This window comes from Lolium rigidum, chromosome 1 (genome assembly GCF_022539505.1).
Source record: "Lolium rigidum isolate FL_2022 chromosome 1, APGP_CSIRO_Lrig_0.1, whole genome shotgun sequence".
NCBI lineage: Eukaryota > Viridiplantae > Streptophyta > Magnoliopsida > Poales > Poaceae > Lolium > Lolium rigidum.
Genome location: NC_061508.1, coordinates 54396879 through 54419452, shown reverse-complemented (window position 1 = coordinate 54419452; position 22574 = coordinate 54396879). Strand labels below are relative to the sequence as shown.

The window sequence follows — 22574 nt, the reverse complement described above, 5'->3', positions numbered from 1 at the left end:
ACGATACTCCACCGTGAAGTCGAAGCCAAACAGCTTGCCGATCCACCGGTGCTCGGGGCACCGTCGACGACCGCCGGTCCAAGAGGAACTTAAGGCTGTAGTGGTCCGTACGTACGCGGAACGAGCGCCCCCATAGGTAAGGGCGCCATTGGCGGACGGCCCGGACCAAGCCAATGAGTTCTCGCTCATACGCCGCCGACTTGAGGTGGCGTGCGGCAAACGGCCGGCTGAAGTAGGCGAGCGGCCCGTCACCCCGGTGAAGGACGGCACCGAACCCCGCCCGGAAGCGTCACGGTCGACGATGAACGGCTTGTCGAAGTCCGGCATCCGGAGAACGGGGCCCGTCGTGAGGGCCCCCTTAAGGGCCTCGAGCGCGGCGGTAGCCTCGTCGTCCCAAGCGAAGGCCTCGTGGCGCAGCAGGCGCGTGAGCGGCGAGGCGATGAGGCCGAAGTCCCGGATGAACTTCCGGTAGTAGCCGGCTAGCCCCAGGAACCCGCAGAGGGCGCGTGGTGAACGCGGCGTCGGCCAGGCGGCGACCGCAGCCACCTTGTCCGCATCCATGGCCACCCCGTCGGCGGAGATGACGTGACCAAGATAGGCCACCGAGGTCGTCGCAAACGAGCACTTCGAGCGCTTGAGGTGAAGTCGATGCGCTCGAAGCTCGTTGAAGACGATGGCGACATGCTGCAGGTGCTCCGCCCATGATGCGCCGTAGATCAAGATATCATCGAAAAAACCAGCACAAAACGACGTAAGTATGGGCGAAGGACATCATTCATCAGGGCCTGGAAGGTCGCGGGCGCGTTGGTGAGGCCGAAGGGCATCACCACGAACTCGAAGTGGCCATGGTGTGTCCGGAACGCCGTCTTGGCGATGTCCTCCCGGTGCATGCGCACCCGATGATAGCCTCGAGCGAAGGTCGAGCTTGGTGAAGAACCTCGCGCCGTGGAGCTCGTCAAACGACTCGTCAACCACCGGGATCGGGAACTTGTCCTTGAGCGTGAGGGCGTTGAGGACGCGGTAGTCGATGCAGAAGCGCCACGTGCCATCCGACTTGCGCACCAAGAGCACCGGCGCGGAGAACGGGGACGTGGAGATCCTGATGATGCCCGCCGCCAACATGAGTGCGCACTGGCGCTCCAGCTCGTCCTTCGCGAGCCGGGGGTAGCGGTATGGGCGCACGGCCACCGGCGCCGACCCGGGGAGCAAGTGGATGCGATGGTCACATGCTCGTGGGGGCGGCAGGCCCCGCGGCTCCTCGAAGATGTCGCCATGCTCGCCGTAGGAGGTGCGTCGGGGAGGGGTGGTCGGCGTCGTCGGCCCCCGAGACTAGCTGGAGCTGCGGTGCGGGAGATGTGCCCCCGAGGCCCTCCCAGCGGATGTGGCGTCCCTGGCGCCAGAAGGTCATCGTCAGGGCGTCGAAATCCCAGAGGATGGGTCTGATACCAAATTGGTAGAAACTAGGGTTCTACCGAGGCGAGGGCGTAGATTGTAGGGGTGGAAGTGCGGAGAGCGAGAGGGAGGAAGGCGGCGCCGGCGGCAGGGCGCCGTGGCGGGCTTGCGGCGGCGGCTAGGGCTTGGGCGGCGCGAGCAAGAGAAGGCCGACTCCTGCGGGAGTCGGCAATAATGATATCTCGATTATTGCTTGATTGATTTAGTCTATTACAACTCGTATATATAAGAGAACTAGCGAAACCCTAATCTGCTAACTGGGCTAAGCCCCTAACTAAGCTTGGCCGGTTGGGCCAATGGGCCCCCTCCGGCGGTAGACCAAGCCGGTCATAACATAAGTGCATATTGTACCGATGCACACAATTATTTTTAGACTTTTTTTGAAAAATTGTAGTACTCCATATAAAATTCTAGCTTTCAGCCCCAACCCAAACGAACAAGGGGTGACAAGGCGAATTTCTGTCCACCAATGTACACATTTGATGTTTAAAATGGGCTGGCCAAGATGTCTTAACCACGCCATGATGGGGTTGGTCCCTGCATGGGTTATTTTTAGATTTGTTTTGAATATAAAATTTTAGCTTCGGCGCACCGATTGCATGCGAACTCCGGTGCACAACAGACGTCCTCTGTGAACCCTATCAAAGTCGTGTGGGTTGAGAAACCCAAGCTAGACCGCATGGCACGCCGGTCTGGCAGGCCCAACATCTCGCATGGGCTGAGATCGATTCGGGTCACTCTTGGATTGCGGTCTACTATAACCGACTCAAAACATGCAACATTGGTGTGGTTCACATTGCCTTGGGTTTCCTCGGCCGCTGTATATAAACTCTTGCCCGGCTGCCACCAAAACAAACTTTACACCCGAGTTAGGATTTTGCCAACTCTCTCTACTTGCGCTGGCACAATAGTCTACCCCATCCCGCTCGTCATTGTGCAGCGGCGAACGAGAGAGCGGGTCTCTGGAACCAATCGCATTTGTGATCCTATAGGGGAAGGAGGAATTAGTTTTTTCAGAAGCCCACCACATGACTGCTCACTATCTTCACCGTGAGCCGTCTTTCTTCCAAGTCGGGTGGTTCTGCGTACTATTATCTTCATCGTCGTCTATTTGAACCCGTCTTCACCAACGTTCTCGTCAACAATGTTACCAATGCATCAACGGCTACTACATCTACAACTGATCAGTACATGCAGCGTGATCCGATTCTCGCTTTAGTCATGGATGTTGTACTGTTAGCACTGCTGCAGTTCATGTTGATTAGCGCATCTACTATGTTTGAGTTTCACACGATGGTAGTAGCCGTTGTTGTCTTGTTTAATATTCTAGAATTGATCAAAAAAATGTTGCCTAATTATCCAACAAATAGAATCTTCGCGATATTAATATTTTTTTTATCGAAAAATAGTGTGAGGTCTCTTCTAATTCTCTATTGCCTTCTATAAAACAAAAGAATAGTGCCAATGTGCACTGTCTTTTTAAGATTGTGTGGCACTGTCTTTTTAAGATTCTGTTAGGGCATTATTTTTAGATTTTGCTTTGAAGTGTATTAATCATGGATGTTTTAGCGTTACACTAATCTTGTGTGAACCCTGGTGCACGGCAGTAGACGTCCTGTTTGAACCCTGTCCAACTCGCGTGGGCTGAGAAACCCAGGCTGACCCGTACGACACGCTCGGCCGGCCCAGCAGCTTCCACCGTGAAGGAAAGCTGCTGGCTTTGTCTCGGTGGCGTTGACAGTTAGATGCCACCACCACCACCGCGGGAGCCTCCGCCTCCGTCCCTGCTCCGCCCCGCCCTCTCCTAATCTCTCTCGGAATCGCCGGCGCCGAGGACCCGCCTCGCCGCCTCGGTTCCTCCCCGCTCGCCTCGATCTTGCGCGCCCCGCCCAGGAGGGGGACAGGCAGCGGCCGGCCGGCGATGGCGGCGTCGGCGTCGTCGTCGGCGGCGGCGAGGTGGAAGGACCGCGGCAGCCCCCCGAAGCACCGCCACGACGGCACATCGCCGCTGCCGCTCGGCATGGACTGGAGCCCGCCGCCCAAGCGATGGGTAAGCACCCGCGATCCCCTCCCCTCCCCAGAATCCCCTCACCCCCGGCTCGTCTCCTCTCGTCTCGATCCGGCTCGATCGCCGCCCACGCTCTGATCTGGCGGCCCACCTAGCTCGTGATCCTGCCCCGCGAGCCTCAGATTCGGCGCCCTGCCGCTGCTACGCTGGATTCCGCTGCCCGTCGCGCGGAATTCCCCCAAGGCTCCCCTCCCGGCCGCTCGGGTTGGAGCTGGATTTCGAGCGGCCTCGAGCTGGATTTCGCTGTGCGGCTGTGCGACGCGCAAGCAGTACCGGTTAGCTAACCACGTCAGCCGAGGAATTTAATGCGCGCCAGTTGGGATCTGCATTGGGATCCTGCGGATTTAGTGCCGTCGAGCTGTGCTGGCTGGGTTTGGACCTGTCCCAAGATCAGGGTTTTGTATCTCACCAGCAAGTCAGGCTTATGGATTCTGTCGTCCCGAATGGATGGCTTCGAGCTTGCCCGAGCGTGGTGCTAGGTTTCCGCATTTCATGGAGCTTGCCCGAGCGCGTTGCTAGGTTTCCACATTTCATGGAGCTTGCCCGAGCGCATTGCTAGGTTTCCACATTTCACGGAGCTTGCCCGAGCGCGTTGCTAGGTTTCCACATTTCATGGAGCTTGCCCGAGCTTGCTTAGTGTAAAAGTTTTGTTCTTCCGTTATTGTTCCCAAACGTTCGATTAAATCGACCTGTCTGGCTGTGCTGCGCCAGCGATCATGCCTTTTACCTGTTCGCTAGAAATGGTCTTACACAACTCACTGAATAATTACTTGCACAGAAGAACACCATTGGTTAATACCCTGATTCTCATTACTAAAAGTTTTAATTTTTGCCCAATCCTCATTGAATTTCTTCCAGCCCAAAAGGAAAGAAATCAATTACTTTGCACCACTAGGTAATTTAATAGTGTCTAAACAGCTGAGGAAGTTGCATGAAGAGCGCATCATTTTTTCTAGGACAGGTTTCGTTTCAAGGGCGAGGGCATACCAAACACAGAACTCTGAAAATTACATTGTCTTTCTACGAGCCCGTATTTATTTATTGATTGCACGCAGGAGGGAAGGAACACCGTGTGGCCACATAACCCTCAAACAGGCTGGAGTTACTGCGTGACGATACCTTCTTGGATTGCTCAAACACCTGAAGCTGGTGCAACCTCTGACAACTTCTTGAAATCTATAGTTGTGAGTATCATTTATCTCTTACCCTCTTGTTTTCTTCACTATAGTCAAGGGGTTTAGTCAGTCAGTTTGGTTCATGTCCTCCAGTTCACTGCCGTGTCGATGGTATTACAGTTTTGTGCTATAGCAGAATGAGCTAGGAGGGAATACAAGTGAGAAAACTTTGGTAGATCAATAAAAAGACAAAAGTTGCCCAGCATTTATCAAGCCAATATCAACATTTTACTCTAGGGAGATCTAGGTTCATATCACATAGATGTATCACTATTATGGAAACATGGACTTAAATTCAAGAATTCCAAGGTGTAGATGATGTTTCACCTGTTATATTGTTTTATTTATTTCCTTGTAGGATTTACTGTAATAACAGACAAAATTTTGTGGGGTTTTGCTTGATCTAAAATTTCCTGTTTTTCGTTATCTCTTTTTAATGCCCATAAAGGACAGTTTTACAGGATACATGTTGGTATACAATCTCCGGAAGGTGTTAGCTCTAGCCATGGAGTTCTTCGAAGGTTTAGTGACTTTCTGAAGTTGGGTTCTGATGTAAGTTGATGTAACTGTTGCTATTCTATTGTTTAACATGTCTTAAATATTAAACCATGAGAGTGGATTTTGTGATTTTATGGATGTGCTCTTGCTATCTCACCCACACAGTTTTTATTGAGATGCTTGGTGCAGTGTCATTTGCATTTCGTCACACAAATAGTGACACATATTTCTTGAGTATAATAAATGTGTGTCATTTTACAATTTCCATTTTTCCCATGTTCCTCATGAAAGGAAGGTTAACTGTGTGCTTTTGAATGCTAATTCATGAGTTTGTTTGTTTCATCACTCACCATACAGTTCACCTCTATTTCAGCTTAAGCGTGCGTTTCCAAGAAAGGAGATCCCCCCTGCTCCACCGAAGCATGCCTTCTTAAGAATAAATTCAAGCAGGTTGCTTCTAGAAGAGGTTAGCTGTATTCAATGTTAAGTACCAGTACATTCTTTTGGGCTTTGCCTTTTGGACTTGTGTTTCTAAAGCTGTTTCGGTTGCAGAGAAGGAACACTTTGGAGGAGTGGATGCAAAAGCTGCTTTCTGACATTGACTTAGCGAGAAGTGCTCCTGTTGCTGCTTTTCTTGAACTTGAAGCTGCTGCACGCTCATGTATGCGCATTGATCCATGATCAAGACATATTTTGTTTCTTCTAATTGTGCATTGATCCATGCTTATACTGTTTTACTGAATTCAGATTTCCAAGATTGGAATCAGCGTCCTCCTGAAGCAGGTACTTCAGTAAAAAGCAGTATGGATTCTTCTCGTCATCGTGATGATCCTGGTTCAAGTGCTCTCTCCGAGTCCAGTCAAATGAATCCAGGGCTTGTGCGTAGTACCAGTCTGGCAGGAGCAACTGGTAATGGTGTGCTGGGAGAATCTATATTAGGTCAGTCTGATCAGCATGTCGGTAGTGTGTCGAATCGCAGGAAAGAGAGTCTTATCTTCCCGGAACATGATGGAAGGAATGGTTCGGTAGAGACTTCCAAGGGAGTAATTTCTGAAGAGGACTGCGATTCTAATCCTGGCCATGCTCGGAAAGATTCTTCTGAAAGTTTAGGTAGTGATTTGAGTTCTTTAAGAGGCAGTGAATTTTCAACTCCAGGGGCTAGTAGTTCGCTGTGGGATGGTCCCGTTGATCTCCCAAGTGGTGTGGATGGACATAGTCAAACAGAACAACTTGCTGGTGTAGATATGCAGTTTTTGTATGATGTGGATACACAAGTCATCCTTCCAACTGATCAGAAACAGAAGTTGACTAGACTTTTGATCACCATGCAAAGAAGAATAGGGACAGCAAAAACCGATATGGAGGATCTCATAGCACGCCTAAATCAGGAAGTAGCAGTCAAAGACTATCTTTCCACAAAGGTATCTCATTTTTTTAGTATGTTTTAGGTAAACCAGGATCTCAATATTACAGGATCATGCTTGTGCCACAATATGCTTTCATTTTGGCATGCTGTATAACATCATATGATTTGCAAAGTTTGCTTGGTTGGTTCTTTTGTGCATTTATCACTGCCATTCAATTGATTTTCTTGGGCCTCATATACCTAAATATGTTGGATTCTAGGTAATTTCCTCGCCACTTATGATTTCTGATGCAGGTAAAAGATTTGGAGGTTGAATTGGAAGCTACAAAGCAAAAAGGCAGAGACACATTACAGCAAGCTATCTTAGCTGAAAGAGAGAGGATTACGCAGATGCAATGGGATATGGATGAGCTTCGGAGGAAGTACTCTGAGATGGAGTCAAACCTGAAGATTGAACAAGTCAGTTTTTCCCTGTTCCTGCGGCTTAGCTTTTCTAGTTTACCATATCACGAGGATTTTGATTATCTTACTGTATATTATTTGCAGAATGAGAAAACTCGTGTGGAGTCAGAGAAAACAACTACCAGTGGTGACAGAGAAGAGTTAGTTGAGGAACTTGAGACGAAACGAAAAGAAGTAGAGAGTTTGCAGCGGCATCTTGGAGAAGTTGAGGCAAAATCTAAAACAGATATGAAGGTTCTTGTTAAAGAAGTCAAGTCTCTTAGGAATTCTCAAAAGGAGATGAAGAAAGTATTGAGTCAGTATCTTGAGGAGAAGACTGAACTAGAGGTACTCGTAAAACCATAATCCTTTCTCCATTTAAGAACCAGAACAAGTGCAATATTGAACATTAGTAGAGGCTTCATGAATGTTAACATTTCAAACCAATTAATATATCAAATCATTTATGCTTCGAAAACTGAAGCTTGAGTAATTGACAGTTTTCCTAATTTCATGTGATCAGTGTTTTCTCTCTCTAATTTTTTTGTTTTTCTGTTTTTCCAGAGGATTATTAATAGAGAGAAGCAACGGTCAACACGTGCGAAGTCATCCAATGAAAAAATTCTTAAAGAATGTGGATTACTTCGTGAGCGTCTACAAGAAGAACAATACAACTTGACTGTTGATCCATCATCTTTGCCTGGTGCACTAGACCTTCTGGCGGCATCAGACGGCAAAATACAGTTTCTAATTGCTGAGGTAAAGTTTCTTCTTCTGCTGTTGTTATTTACTCCAAATCGCTACTCGGCAGAACTCCAGATTAAGCTCATAAATTGGAGATCCAGTTTCAGTTGAGAACTTGACTAATGGGGGCATCTCAGATTAATGCTGATTTCTCTTCTCAAGATTCCAAAATGATATCTACATTCTTACATATGATGATAATTTTGATTTGTAGTTTCCTTTAATGCTGAGGTAATATGCATCCTTTGGAGGATAAGTATTATGCTGCCAAATAGATGTCCTGCTTTAGAAGGACCTGGCCAACATCTCTCATTTTCTGTTTGGAACTGTTGCTTCCGTTGGAATAGTGTAGCTTCCAAGTATCGATTTCCTCTAGGTAGATCTCTTTTTGGTTTCTCCGTTCATAGTTATGATAAAGTTTTGCACAAGGCACTTGTTTGGCCCGTGATCATGAAGCATGCGTACCTACCAGCTAATCACTACATTCTGGAACATTCACACTCAATTTAATTCCAAATCGTACTTCTATCCTTTCCTGCTAGATTTGAATCTGTGAAATTGTATTAAATCTGCGCTGTACATTAATTGATCTCTGTAGGCTCAGCTTCTAGCTCAAGATGAAGAACAGGGCTCTTCTGACGATGACGATAAATCTTCGACCACCATGAGCATCCAAGGCGCAAACAACACTGATGAGGCAATGAGAAAGATGTTGTCTGACCTGCTCATTGACAATGCGCAGCTGAGGATACGCGTCAACTCCGTCATCCGCAACGTCGTAATTACGTCAGCCGCGAAGCCGGAGGAGAAAGAAGACGCCGTTGCTGACGGAGCCGTCCCAAAAAAGACGGTTCTCAACTGGTTGCTGGACAGATAGAGACGTTGACGATGTATATATTTTCCTGTGAATTAGCTTGCGGCCCAATCAAAGTTCATATGATGAGTAATCTGTATACTGCCAGAGTAACAACAGGGAAGTTCATACAGGCCTGTTCCCTCTGGTTTCGGCGTGTCGTGGTGTTGTATTATTGGTTGTTGACATGGAAATCGGTGGAGGACTATATATATGTAGCTGGATATGGGGACTTTCTTCGGTTGGAGTAAAGATAGAGAAAAATAACAGGTCCCCTGTTTTGTGCCATACCTCTGCATTTCGATGCAATGCTGCTGAATCACTCAGTGGTGATATCATGATAGCCGTATAGACTTTTCAGCTGGTGAGTTCAGCAGGACATTACATTTGCGTTTCTGAAAGAAATGGACTGGGTTTTATGTAAAATCATTCTGGATGACTCAAATCTGCTTTTCCAATCATGCGAATGAAAAGAGTATTTTAGCTCCTGAAAAAGGGGATTTAGGGCATTTTCTCATCTTAGTCGCGGCGCTGATGAATAAATTGTCTACTACTGAGAGCATATCTAGGAGTTTACCCTACATTTACTCCCAATGACAATAAACCGCCACCCTCCTAAAAATTACCCCCTCAGTCTCGATGTATAGGTCCTACATCTATTTCTAGGTTATCAGTTTGGTCAATATTATATAAGTTATATATCACAAAATATATATCATTAGAAACTAGAGATTTTATACTTTCGAATGGTATAATTTTTTATATTGTTCAACTTATATTATATTTATCAAATTAACGAACTAGAAATACGGGTAGGCCTTATCCCACAAGCAAAAACAATGCTCTAGCAGTCAATTACCCCCTCTAAAATCCTCCCAAAAAATTGGGGCCCCTTTTTAACGTCACCACACCACCTTTAAATAGGTGCCCGGAATCCCACCCCTTCAACCTTCTCCAAACAGTAGCAGGATGGGGGAGGGGGGGTCCTTGAAGTTCTCCCGCTCACTACACCTTTGTAGCCCCACCAGTCCTCCCCTAACCAAATTTTGTCTAACCAAATTTTGTTCGCAAATTAATCGTTATCATTGATGTTTTTGGTAATAACGCGGCTTTTACTATTTTTTTGTTGTTGCATTTGTCTGTAAATATGATTTTTTACTTAGGCCTAGCTCCCCCTCTCTTGAGCCCAAATGACCAAAGGCTTACTACGTCTATATGGTAACCCCTATTAGCCTAATCCTTGATCCACCTAGGTAGCCACGCGTTGACATGTTGCTGAAGTGCTTAAACTTTGCCGCAATGTTATTGTAACGCTGCGGCAGTAGTGCTGAAATGTTGTTATGTCGATGTGCGATGTGCATAGCGCGTAAACCAATAGATATCCATGGATACCAGGATATCCAAATGGGTCCGAACTCGAAGCGGCATCCATGCACATGAATACCTTCGTGGGCCGGGCAATGGAGCGGGTTTGTGTGTGCGAGGTGCACAGAATTGTCTTGGGAGGCTAATTCAGGAAATCTGCTGGAGATGACCATCTTGTAGTTAACAACAATCTTTTTTTATCTCGTTTCGGGAGTCAAATGCCGATATACGCGTCAATACCATATATGTATCTCGCACCGATCGGCGAGAGCGACGGCGTCGCGTCATCATCCACAGACACGGGATGGCCGGCGACCGCCATGGAGGAAAGCAAAAAAGGAAAGGAAGCACGAGGCTAGGTGGGGCCCACACGGTACGAACAAAAGCGCCTTCCCGCGGCCCACATGTCGGCCACCTCCGCCGGAAAAATCAAGTCTTTTTCCCGTCCGATAAATGGGAGGAGCCTCGCCATTCCGCCATCATCGGGAAAAGCAAAGCCGCCACGATCCATTTCTTTCCCCCCGACCAACCCGACCCAGACCCAAAAGCCCATCGGGAAGCAACCGCAGCCGCGACCCCGACGACCAGAGCAGGCGGCGGCGGATCGGCGGGCAGGTCGGAGGGTCAACCACTCACCCAACCGGATGGGCGGCGGCGGCCTGGGCCGCGGAGAGCAGTAGGACGGCGGCGATCGGCGGCGGCGCGACGGGGAGGAGTGCTAATCTGGTAACCCCTATTAGCCTAATCATTATTCCACCTAGGAAGCCACTGAAGTGCTGCTATATCGTTGACATGTTGCTGAAGTGCTTAAACTTTGCCGCAATGTTATTGTAACGCTACGGCGGTAGTGCTGAAATGTTGTTTTTTTTTCTGAAGTTTACCGCACATATATTAAACATATGTCATGTTATAACACGATCCACACGGGAAACAAGTAAAAGGACGAGAAAAGAGGAAGGTCCAGAAACTTTTGCATAATATGCCCCCAGAAAATACTACTATATTGAAGTCCTTTGGGATATCTGCAACTGCTTGTCGTCGCCAGAGGAGAGAAGCACCATCACCCCGAAGGGCTTTGTGAGCCGATGAAAGACTTGTCATCGGTGAAGCCATTGTCGTTGTGGCGTGTCGACCGGGGAACGTCCCCGTGCTCCTCCCATCCTAGACCCGCCGCCTGCCATTGACGTCGTCGTGGCAGAGCACCGAATCCACCACCATCACACCGCAATCCCAGATTGTCGTTGCCTAATCGACGGTACCTCGGAGGAGGGATCCTCACGAGGGGGAGAAGAAGTAGGGGCCATAGGGCGGAGTGCACACGGGACGGTGGTACGCGAGTTACCCAGCTTCGGAACACCCGCACGATGACAGGGCCTCACTGCTGCTTGTTCGGAATTATCCGGGCGCTTTCGCGTTGTTACAATGAGTTGTGGTTGTGCCTCTAGGGCTCCCGGGATCCGGCTTATAAAGGCGCACGGATCTAGGGTTTACATGGAGAGTCCTAGCCGGAATACAAGTTGCCTAACTACGGTACAATGTCTTGCCGTGTACGTCAAGGATCCGCCTTCCTCCAAGTACGTGCTTGGATCCGGATACTTCATGGGCCGTCACGGATCCGGCCTCCTTCGTAGGTCGGTAGAGATCCGGCTTCCTGTTCCTGGGCTGGACTTCATCGTTCAGGATCTACAGCAACTGGGCCGCCCGATGGGCCACATGCCTCACCACCATCTATGGGCCACCCGGGCTTGCCGGATCTAGGCCACGCCGTTGATATACCCATAAAGTATACCCACAACAGTAGCCCCCGAAGTTCTTCGAGATTCATCATTCCTCCGACATCATTCTGCTCGGATCCGAAGAGAATCTTGAAGAGCTTCAAAATCTTCTACTTGATTCCGGGTTCATTCACTCGGAACTCCTTCGTCTTCAGATTAGGTATCGCAACGGAGATTCCGCTTTTCCCGCGCACAACTTCCTTTTTTCCCGCGCTAAATTTTCGCAGATGCAAATCTTTAGCCGGAAATTTCGGGAGTGCATGGTTAAGCTACCTCCACGTCATTTTACCGCACTTGACCTAAGACACGTGTCATCCATCCAACGGTGCGACCGTTCCGTTTCCACCGTCGGATCCGAATCCCGAATCTCCGCGCGTGGCCTATAAATACCCCGCGGCTCGGTAACTCTTCATTCTTTCACCGCACCTCACCACTTCATCTTCTTCCTCGCGCCGCGCCGCCCGACAGATCTCAACTCCGGCGAGCCCTCCGCGCGGGAGCTTCACGCACCACCGCCTCAAGCCTCTCCTCCAACCAAGATCGCTGCGGTTGACCAAGAAATCAACTCCGCCGCCGATTCGTGGTCATCGGAGGCTCAAAACCGCCGGTTGCTTGACCTCCACTTCACCGGAACTTCGCCGGACCGTCGCGCGATCGCCGGTACGTGCACCGGACTTGTAGAAGAAGAAGTAGGCTGTAGTGTAGATTTTCCGGTTACTCAACTTAGCTCGCATGGGTGCAGCCGGAAGCATGCCTCACGGTTCTCCCCACTGTACTGGTAGTTCTCCGAGTAACCCGGATCCCAGTGCCGTGGAACCGATTTGCCCGGATCCCATTGCGTATCTGCCACCATATGTTTCCGACGTTAGACTTGCTCAACCGTTCTCCGCCTCTTCCAGTACTTTACTAGGCCGGATCCCAACAGCCCAAGAGCTCGAAGAGGAACTGCAAGGCCAAGCTAGAATGGCAGCCAAGGTACAAGAAGTGGAAAACAAAAAAGCTTCCAAGGCCCGGAGCCGTGAAGGGGTGCGGGGTCAATGGTGGCCCTGCGAAACAACAGACGCAGAGCTCCGGGAACTCCAAAATGAGGGCATGATCTCCGGACATTGGAGTTTCACGCGCGACTCCGACGTCCCCAAGCCCGACGCGGAGGAGCGTGTCATGACAAAGGCGTGGGTTGAGCGCGGATTATCGCTCCCCTGCTCGGAATTCTTCCTTTCCGTCCTCGACACGTACGGGCTTCAGCCCCACAACATCTGCCCCAACTCCTACCTTCTGCTCTCAAACTTCGCAACTCTCTGCGAGGGGCATCTCGGAATTCGTCCCGACATCAAATTATGGCAATTCTTTTTCCGCGTGAAGAAAGAAACGAAGGACAAAGTCATGCTCAACTGCGGAAGTATGACGTTCATGCTCCGCTCTGGTCGGATGTATCCTCCTCATGACTCCCACGAATCCGTCCGGTATTGGAACGCCGGATGGTTTTATGTGAAGAACGTGCCAGTTCCAAACGTCCACGACGGACTCCCGCCCTTCAGCAACACGCCTCCGGAAGAATTGGCGAGCTGGAGCTTCATCCCCACACTTGCCCAGACGCCCATATTGGAGAAGGCCGCGCGGAGGATTTCCTGGTTAGTTCATGATGGACTAACCGGAGCCCAGCTCACCCTCAGCTGGTTTACGCGGAGGATCCAACCTCTGCGCTACAACGCACGTCTGATGTGCGCGTACACTGGGGCTGACGATCTCCTCCGAGTCACCCGCCACGATCTTCCGGCTGACTCCCTCAAGAGGAGGTTCAAAACGTTGGTGAAGATTGCTAGAGGCCAACAGGTCCCGGAACTGGTCAAGGATATCAGCACACACGATAAATGTCCTCCGGTAAGCGCTTATACCTTCACATTCCTTTATCCTTTCACAATTTCCTAAGTGTTTAACTTGTTCTGCTCACTCTTTTCGCAGCTTGACTCTTTGGCGGAGGAAAACCTGCGCGCCATACTCCGAGTTCCCGTTAGCGGTGATTCGGCGGAAGAGGATCCGGAGGACCCTGAAGAGGAAGAGGAACAAACACCTCGAAAGGCTGCTCCTCGACATACAAAGCGTTCCCGCGCCAAAGTCTCCGGTTCCGACGCCGGAGGCAGCGGCGAGGCTTCCGCCAAGAAACCCAGAGTGGTTAAACCACCTCCGCTTGATTCCAGGAAGGCGGAACGCCAACGCCTGAAGATGCTCTCAACAGCAGGAAAACCTTCACGCCCCTGCATTCCGGGTGCTACGTAAGTTTCCGAGTAATGTGCGTTATCTATATTGGCGAGCTGTGTTATGCTTATTTTCCTTTTTACTTGCTCACAGGAATCCGAACCCAACCACCACGCGGACCAACGTTCAGGAGCCTATCACTAAGTATATGCAAAAGAAGTCTCCCGCCGTTGGTCCTTTGACGCCAACTCCGCCGAGCGCTCCACAAGCCCCCCTGCAACCTTCACCTCCTCCCGCGGACCAGTCTCCAGCTCCTGCCGCTCCCACTCCTCCGGAAGTAATTCCGGTTAGCAGCGACAGAGCGGGCGGAGATGATTCCGGCGGTAAGGGTCCTATCAACGATGAATTTGAAGGACGAAGCCAAGGGGAAGCAGAAGAGGTCTCCTCCGGCAAAGCTGAAGCCCCCACGGGCGATATGGTCGTTTTTCCCAAGAACTTTGGAGATCCGGCCGACCTTACCTCCACCCCAAAAGCCTACGCCACAAAGTTTTTTAACAAACTAACGGAGGCAGAGAAATGGGAGCTGGAGCAAGATCTGCTCAATGCCATGCTAAACAACGCATGGGGCAAACCGGACGTCGAAACGTCGGAGATCCAGGACGCCAAGAAAAACATTGGCCAGTTCTTCGACAAGCTTGTTTGCAAGCAAAAGGTAACTCCCCAGTAGCCCCCAAGTATTTAGGCGGAAACTTTATTAGTTAGCGTCTGAATACTTTTAGAGAACTTAAACTGAGAAGGAAATTTAAAAGTCGTGGTAGCCCCCAAGCATGATGGCGGAAAAAATTTCCAGCCGCCATGCTTTAGAAAGACTTAAACCATGATGGCGGAACTTACTCCGTTTTCTGGCTGCGTTTACAGGAGCAAAAAGCTTTGCACTACGAGTTGCATAAAAACATCGCGCTGCAACATCGTGTGACCATCAGCCAGGCGGAGAAAATCCAGAGCTTCCAAGCAGAGAATGCGGAATTGAAGAAACAGCTATCAGAAGCCCAAGGTTGGTTTCCGATTACTGACGACTTGTGGATTGGTTCGCATTTTCCGAACTTGACGTTTTATGTAACTATGATCAGGTGCCTCCTCTTCTCTCGCTGCGGCTTCCTCCGAGTTGGAAACTCTACGGGCTTCACAGAAAGATCTTGAAGCGAAGCTCGCAGAGGCAGAACAAAAAATTTCTGAGAAGAACTCGGAGCTTGCTCGGAAAAGCGGTGAGTTTGAGCTGAAAAGACAAGCCGACAGCGACATCATCCAGAAGCAGCAAAAGGAAATTGGAGGCCTTCGCAAATATATGAAGACAGCAGAGAGCTGCTGGGACTTGCTCAACTCCGACGTCATGGGTACGTCCTCGAAACTCATATGGCCGCAGACGTGTAACTTGCTGTTTTTTAACAAAACTTGTATTTTCCAGATCCGCTTGGATATGATGAGGAACGTCGGAGCCAGTTCCCGCGCGATGACCTGCTACAGCTTGCCGGAGAAGACTGCAAGGATCTCATCTCCGCCTCCAGGAAAATCTGTCACAACCTCAACATCAAGAAGAGCCGAACCTGCGAAGTGCGTAAGCTCATCAAGAGGATGGATTTGCTTCCGGAGCTGGTTGTGGATCTGCAATCTTCTTCGGCACGGGCGCAGCCGCCATGTCCTTGGCTATGTGCTTAGCGCATAATCCGAGCTTGGACCTGGACCGGGTGACTTCTGGCGTTCCTCCGGAAGCTGATGTCAATGCACTGCTTGACGCGGTTAGCGGCTATGATACACGCATCGCCCGGAGGATCCGCCATGATGAATTTTATGAGAAGGTGGTTCTTCCTGCTGACGAGCCTCTCGAAGCTGAACTTTTGAAGGATCTTGAAGCGGAAACCAGGCCTGCCCAATCCGGAAGCCAATACACTTGGACGAGCTCAAAGAACCAAGGTGGCGCTGCTTCTCCGGCTGCAACTGGAGCGGAAGAAGATGAAGATGTCTCTTCGCCTGCCAAAGACGCGGAGAAGGAAGCTCCAACTGATGCCGGAGGAGCTGATGCCAATGTGGAAACTTCTCCGGCTAAGGAGAAGTAAAAACTTAGTCCTGCGGAAAAACAATGCATCATTTTGGCCCCAGAGAGAGTTTGTAATAAGACTTTAAATTCTTAAGTAGCTAGGGACGAAACAACTATGCATGGGCGGAAACAACTTATCCTGCTATCCCTTAATATTATTCTGCATGTTTCGTTATGTGTTGGAAAGCAAGTGCTGATGTCGTTGTTTTCCGGCTTGCTCGCTTGACCTTCCGCGAGCCGGAAGACCTTAGCCGGAAACGCTCGCCAGCGGCGACGAAACCCAATGGTAATCCGTCAATAACCGCGGAAACAAGCCCCCAAGCATCGGTGCCGGAAATCGCTACTAGGAATCCACGAGTTCGCAACAGACAACAATTTAATCAGAAAACTTAAGCTTACGTCCTGAGGGACGATTTTTGAAAATCACAACTTTCATACACGCCTAGGCGGAAATATCCAGCTCTGCGGTTTTAGTCGGAAAACATACACGATCTAAAAATGAACAAGTAAAGGAGGTAAATGACTCATAGAGTGAACCAAAAGCTTTATTTCATTGATCATGTATAATATTGTTACAAGGTATGCAATTCTATGCTAAGTGTGGAAAGGACGTAGATGTGCAATGTTCCAAGGGCGATCTGTCTCGTCGTAGATATCATCTGGATCCTCACGCTTGCGTTTCCGGCGCCAATTAGCGAGTGCTGTCCCTCGGCTCTCGGAAATCAACAAGGTAGTACGATCCGTTGTGAAGCACTTTGCTAACGACGAAGGGTCCTTCCCATGGAGATTGCAACTTGTGATCTTTCACCTGGCGAAGGCGGAGAACCAGAGTCTCCGGCCATGAACGAGCGATTCCGGACTCGACGAGCGTGATAACGTCGGAGCTTCGCTGGTAGATGGCGGAGCGCTGGTCGGCTAAATTCCGAGCTTCTTCGATCGGGTCCACGGATAAGCTGTCGGCCTCGTCAGCTGTTTCTTCATTATAGGCGGAAACTCGCGGCGAATCGTGGATGATGTCGGAGGGAATCACGGCTTCGGATCCGTATACCGGGAAGAAAGGGGTAAACCACTGTTGACCTGTTAGGGGTAGTTCGCAAACTCCACAAGACGGCGTCCAACTCGTCGGCCCAAGCTCCAGGCTGCTCGTCGCAGCGGTTCCTCGAGGCGTGGCTTGATTCCTGATAATATTAGACCGTTTGCCCTTTCAACTTGACCATTGGATTGTGGGTGAGCCACAGATGCGAGGTCCAATCGAATCCCCATTGTCTCACAATAATCCTTCAATTCTCCCTGCGCGAAGTTTGTGCCATTATCTGTGATTATGCTGTGTGGGATGCCGAATCTCATCACGAGGCTGCAGACAAATTTTAGTGCCGTAGCACCGTCGGCTTTCCTTACTGGCTTTGCCTCGATCCACTTGCTGAATTTGTCAACAGCGACCAATAGGTATTCAAAACCGCCAGGAGATGATCTTTTTAACTTACCAACCATATCAAGCCCCCGAGACGGCAAATGGCCGGGTGATAGGTATGGTCTTCAGCTCTTGGGCTGGAGCGTTTGGTTGAGTAGCGTAGTACCGACAACCTCGGCAGGTCTTGACTATCTTGTCGAGCATCTTCTTTAGCTGTGAGCCAATAAAAGCCTAGCCGAAAAGCTTTTGCAACGAGTGACACAGGGGCGGCATGGTGCCCGCAATCCCCTGCGTGGATCTCTCCGAGGATTTCAATGCCATCTTGATTGGAGACGCATTTGAGAAACACCCACTGTTGCGCTTCGTTTGTAGAGCTGTCCATCAACAATTGTGTAGGATCTTGCTCGTCTGATGATCTGGCGCGCGAGGACCTCGTCCTCCGGCAACTTCTGATCGATGAGGTAGTCAAGGAAAGGCTGTGTCCAAGCCGGAATGGTAGCCAACACATCTTTGGCCGGAGACACTCGCCACCTGCGGGTTTTCCGGGTTAGCGCCCTTCACCGAGGGTATCCGGAGATGCTCCGAGGAAAATTCCGGGCGGAATTGGCTTTCTGCCGGATCCGAGCTTGGATAGCATATCTGCCGCTGTATTGTCATCTCTCCGGACATACTTGACTTCGTATCCTAGAAAGCACTTGGCGATCTCGTCAACTTCGTCTCCGTAAGCCGCCATGACGGAATTTACGGCGTTCCGGGTTCCGGCTACTTGTCTGTGCCACCGGGTCGGAATCTCCGCAACGAGATGATGTGCTTGATCCCTATTTCCTTAGCGATGCGCGATCCGTGTAGTAGAGCCTCGTACTCCGCCATGTTGTTTGTAGCTTCGACGTGGATGCGGAACGTCATTGCGGTTCTTCTCCGGTAGGGGACTTCGGGGTGACTCCGGCTCCCGAGCCTTGATGCTGCTTGGATCCATCGAAGTGCATTACCCATGTTTACGGTTCCGGCTCCAAATTAGCATCCGGAGCTTCGTCCAATCTGCAACGAAATCCGCCAAGACACTGTGATTTAACCGCAGTCCTGGCTTTGTAGCGCGATATCGAAGGCGGATAATTCAATGCCCCATTTTGCTGTGCGTCTGTTGCGTCGGCGTTGTTGAGAATCGTTGACGGCGGAGCTTTGCTCACGGCTGCATTCTTGGATGTTCTTGGAAGTAATGTCTCGGCTTCCTGCTGCCCGGGAATACTCCGTAGGCAAGCTTTTGAAAGTGAGGGTAGCGTTGTTTGGATTCCGTAAGGACCTCGCCGATATAGTAAAACTGGCCTTTGGACTCCATACTCGTGACCTTCTTCCTGTCGTTCCACCACGATGACGAGGCTGATGACCCTGTTGGTTGCTGCCAGGTAAAGGAGCATAGGCTCTGACTCTCCTGGAGCTGCTAAGATAGGTGGGGAGGTAAGTATCTCCTTCAACCCTTGTAGTGCTGCATCTGCTGCCTCGTCCCAGACAAACGTGTCTGTTTTCTTCAATAGCTTGTACAAGGGAAGTGCCTTCTCGCCAAGACGGCTAACAAACCTGCTGATTGCTGCGACACAACCAGTGAGCCGTTGCACATCTTTGAGACAAGTTGGCCTTTTGATGCACAAAATTGCCTTAATTTTTCCGGGTTTACCTCAATGCCCTGTTGGAGACAATGAAGCCAAGGAGTTTTCCGATGTGGTACGCCAAAGACGCACTTCAGCGGATTCAACATCATCTTGTACCGACGGAGATTCTCAAAGGTTTCTGTGAGGTCGCTGATCAAGTCGGATCCTTTCCGAGTCATGACCGCGATGTCGTCGACGTAGGCGTGTACATTCCGGCCAATCTGGTCCTTCAAGCACCGCTGCATCGTACGTTGGTAGGTGGCACCTGCGTTTTTCAAGCCAAAGGGCATAGTAACATAGCAGTAAGTGCCAAATGGAGTGATGAATGAGGTCGCCTTTTGGTCAGACTCCTTCATCCGGATCTGATGATACCCGGAATACGCATCAAGAAAACACAGAAGTTCCGCCCCTGCCGTCGAATCAATGACTTGGTCAATGCGCGGCAAGGGAAACGGATCTTTCGGGCAATGTTTGTTCAAGCCAGAGTAATTGATGCACATTTTTAGTATTTCAGTGTTCTTTTTGGGTACAAGGACGGGATTTGCGACCCAATCAGTATGGATTACTTCTATTACAAAACCTGCCTCTAGTAACTTTGCTAATTCCATTCCTATGGCGCGGCGCTTCTTATCTCCAAAGCATCGCATAGCTTGCTTCACCGGTTTAGCCCCGGGTTTATGTTGAGGTAGTGCTCGGCGAGTTCCCTTGGTACTCCGGGCATGTCAGAAGGTTGCCATGCGAAGATATCCATGTTAGCGCGGAGGAACTCGACGAGCGCGTCTTCCTATTTGGGGTCCATGTTGGCTCCGACTGAGACCTGCTTGGAATCGTCGCCTTCCTTGAAGTTGACTTTCTTGGTCTCTATCGCGGCCCTGAAGGAGTTTTTGTGTTCGGAGATCTGCTTCTTGGTGGTCTGCATTTCAGTCGGATCCACCGCGGCTCTGTAGCCTTTCAGCTCTTCTCCGGATATGACAGACTCTGCGAACGCGGCTTCGCCCAACTCGCACTCGTGAGCCTTTTTGTAGTCTCCGGTTATGGTGATCATACCATTTGGACCCGGAATCTTGAGCTTGTTGTAGATATAGCACGCTCTTGCATGGAACTTGTGGTAGGTGGGCATGCCGAAGATGACATGGTAGGAGCTCTTGAAGGGCACAACTTCAAACGTGATCTTCTCTTCGCGGAAATTGTGAACATCGCCCCCACGCTCTTTTTCTCGAAGGGGTTGGATTTACCTGCGGATCCGGCTTTGGGATCCGGCGAGTTATCATCCTCGTCCATCGCCTCGGAACTGTCCTCCTCCTTGTCCTTGTTCTTGCCCTTGCCTCCTTTGCCGCGTGGGCGGTGCTTCCGGGCTCGCTTGTATCCTGCCTCCGGGTCGTTCTTTAGGTCGTTGACCCACTTGCAGTTGCGGTTGGTGTGAGTGGACTTCCCTGTAGCCGGATCCAAGTGGGCCAGGCAGGGCATGTCTCTGTACTCCTCGTAGGTTTGCGGGGCGCGGGATCCGCCAGCGGTGACCTCGGTACCATGCTGTCGACCCTGCCGGCTCCGCCTCCGCGGCCGCGTCCTCTTCCGCCTCCCCGAACCTCCGCGTTGGAACGCCATGGCGACCATGTCGGATCCGCCACTCTTCGGTCATCGGGGTTTTTGCGTTTATGGCCGCTGTTGTTACCGTTATCACGGTTCTTCTTTTGTTGGTGCAGGGGATTGCTGTGGCTGCGATATCACCGCCTGCGTCGTCATCGGCGGCGGTGTGATCACCGGCAATGGAGATCATCTCGTCCAAAGTCAGTTTGTTGGCGTTAGCCAAACATGTAAGCTTATGCCTCAGCAATCCTCCTCTCTGCAGTCCACCAATGAAGGCGTACATGGCAGTGGTGTGGTCGACGTTTTCGCACTCGTTCCTGCATGCCAACCATCGTGTGAGGAAGTTTCTCGAGGATTCTCCCTTCTTCTGGATACAAGCTTGTAAGTCGCTTGCCGTGGCGGGTCTTTTGTAGGTGCCTCCGAAGTGTTTCTCAAAAGCGGTCTTCGGGTCGAACCAGCAAAAGATGGAGTTTTTCTCGAGGTCGGCTGAGCCGGATCCGGGCTGGTCCTACAAGGTACAACTGGAGCATGCGGCAGGCGATATTAGGGGTTCCTCCGGCAAAGGTTACTGCATTATAGTAATCCTCGATCCAGGTATCCGGCCTTTCGGTGCCATCATAATGCTTCAGATTTCCGGGTAGCTTGGGGGAGCTCCTTGGCTTTGGTTCCTCTCGAATCATCCTGCCAAAGCACTTTGGTCCGATGTAGTCGGTTCTGTATTCGTTGAGGCGTTCCCGCGCGTCGCGCGAGCCGTGACGGGGGGACTGTGAGCGAGAGCGAGATCTCCGGCCACCGCCTCCGCCTCCACCTCCGCCGCCACCGCTAGGTGGTGGTGAGGAGACTGCGAGGGGGCCGATCCGACCTCTTGCTTCCGCCTCCGGATTCTCCCCGGCCCTCCCGGTGCTGGCTCCGGCTCCTGTGGCCGCCTTCGCCGTGACGCTGGCTGCCTTGGTCGTTCCGGCTCCGGCGGGGCTCCGGGTCGCGCTCCTCATTCCGGCTCCTCCTAGGCTCGGGCTCACGATCGTTGTTCTGATTCCGGCGGGGTTCCGGCGTGCGCTCCCTGCTCCTGTTTCTTGAGGGCAGCACGTTGTCGCGGATAACAATTCCACCATGCCCCTGAGGCCTGGTGTTTCCGGCTGGACTACGGCGGCGAGGGGGACGCGGGTAACCATTAGGCGGAGGAGAGGCGTTGCGGTACTTGTCTCGTCCGAGTACATTGCATCCTTTCCCTTTGTCGGATCCGACGGTGGCGTCTTTGATGGTACGGGGATCGGATTTGGGTGTTCCCCGGCTTTCCTTCGCGTTCGAGGATCCGGTTCGCGATTCGTCATCTCGATGGCGATTGTCGTGGGCGTCCTTCGCGCGGTGGAGACGCAATGCTCCGGGTTAGATTCCAACTTGCGCGAAGTGTCTGCCTTGCTCTGCTGTTTAACCGCTGAAGCGACGAGCGTGCGCAAGTAGTTGATGTCAATCTCCTCGTCACTTTTCTTCAGGATCTCTGCAGCTTTCGTCATATTGTCCTTTGGGGTTGCGAACGGCTGCTTGCTCCGTTGGAGTTGCGAAGGTGATCCTGCGGGGAGCTATCAACTCACGCCGGACCTTTTCTACCTCTCGATCAGCTTCAACGATCTTGTCCTCCCAATGCTTTCGGAGTTCCTTGACTTTCGCCGGTCCTTCGTCCACCTCCTCGCTCATGCTTGGATGAAGTCTTCCACAAAAGCTGCGGCATGCTTCCTTTCCTCCGAAGCATGGCGGCTGCGGTGTCCTTAAACTTCTTGGGCGTGGCCGAGTAGCTCCACTCTTTTAGCTTCTAAAGCTTCTACGTCTTCGGGAGTGATGGGTTTGTTAAGAATTTCCGAGCGATAAACCGCATCCATGCACCGCTGTGCGACCATCTCTTCG

General features: G+C 50.9%; 1 protein-coding gene across 1 annotated transcript; it reads left to right on the top strand.

Annotated features, from left to right (window-relative positions):
- The first annotated feature begins 3370 nt into the window (after positions 1 to 3370).
- On the top strand, positions 3371 to 8885 carry LOC124685364 (PX domain-containing protein EREL2-like). Its single transcript, XM_047219712.1, has 10 exons — positions 3371 to 3502; positions 4576 to 4704; positions 5149 to 5247; positions 5567 to 5659; positions 5746 to 5854; positions 5941 to 6614; positions 6854 to 7018; positions 7106 to 7348; positions 7565 to 7759; positions 8343 to 8885. Exons 1-10 carry the CDS (start codon positions 3374 to 3376, stop codon positions 8619 to 8621), a joined length of 2115 nt encoding a protein of 704 aa, XP_047075668.1. The 5' UTR covers positions 3371 to 3373; the 3' UTR covers positions 8622 to 8885.
- The last annotated feature ends 13689 nt before the right edge of the window (positions 8886 to 22574 follow it).

What these genes read in the sequence shown, in the direction of transcription:
- LOC124685364 (XM_047219712.1), top strand. Translation starts at nt 3,374, where the DNA reads ATGGCGGCGTCGGCGTCGTCGTCGGCGGCGGCGAGGTGGAAGGACCGC. An exon ending in TGAAGCTGCTGCACGCTCAT is followed by an intron (nt 5,855 to 5,940) that starts GTATGCGCATTG and finishes TACTGAATTCAG; the next exon opens with ATTTCCAAGATTGGAATCAG. An exon ending in CAAACCTGAAGATTGAACAA is followed by an intron (nt 7,019 to 7,105) that starts GTCAGTTTTTCC and finishes TATTATTTGCAG; the next exon opens with AATGAGAAAACTCGTGTGGA.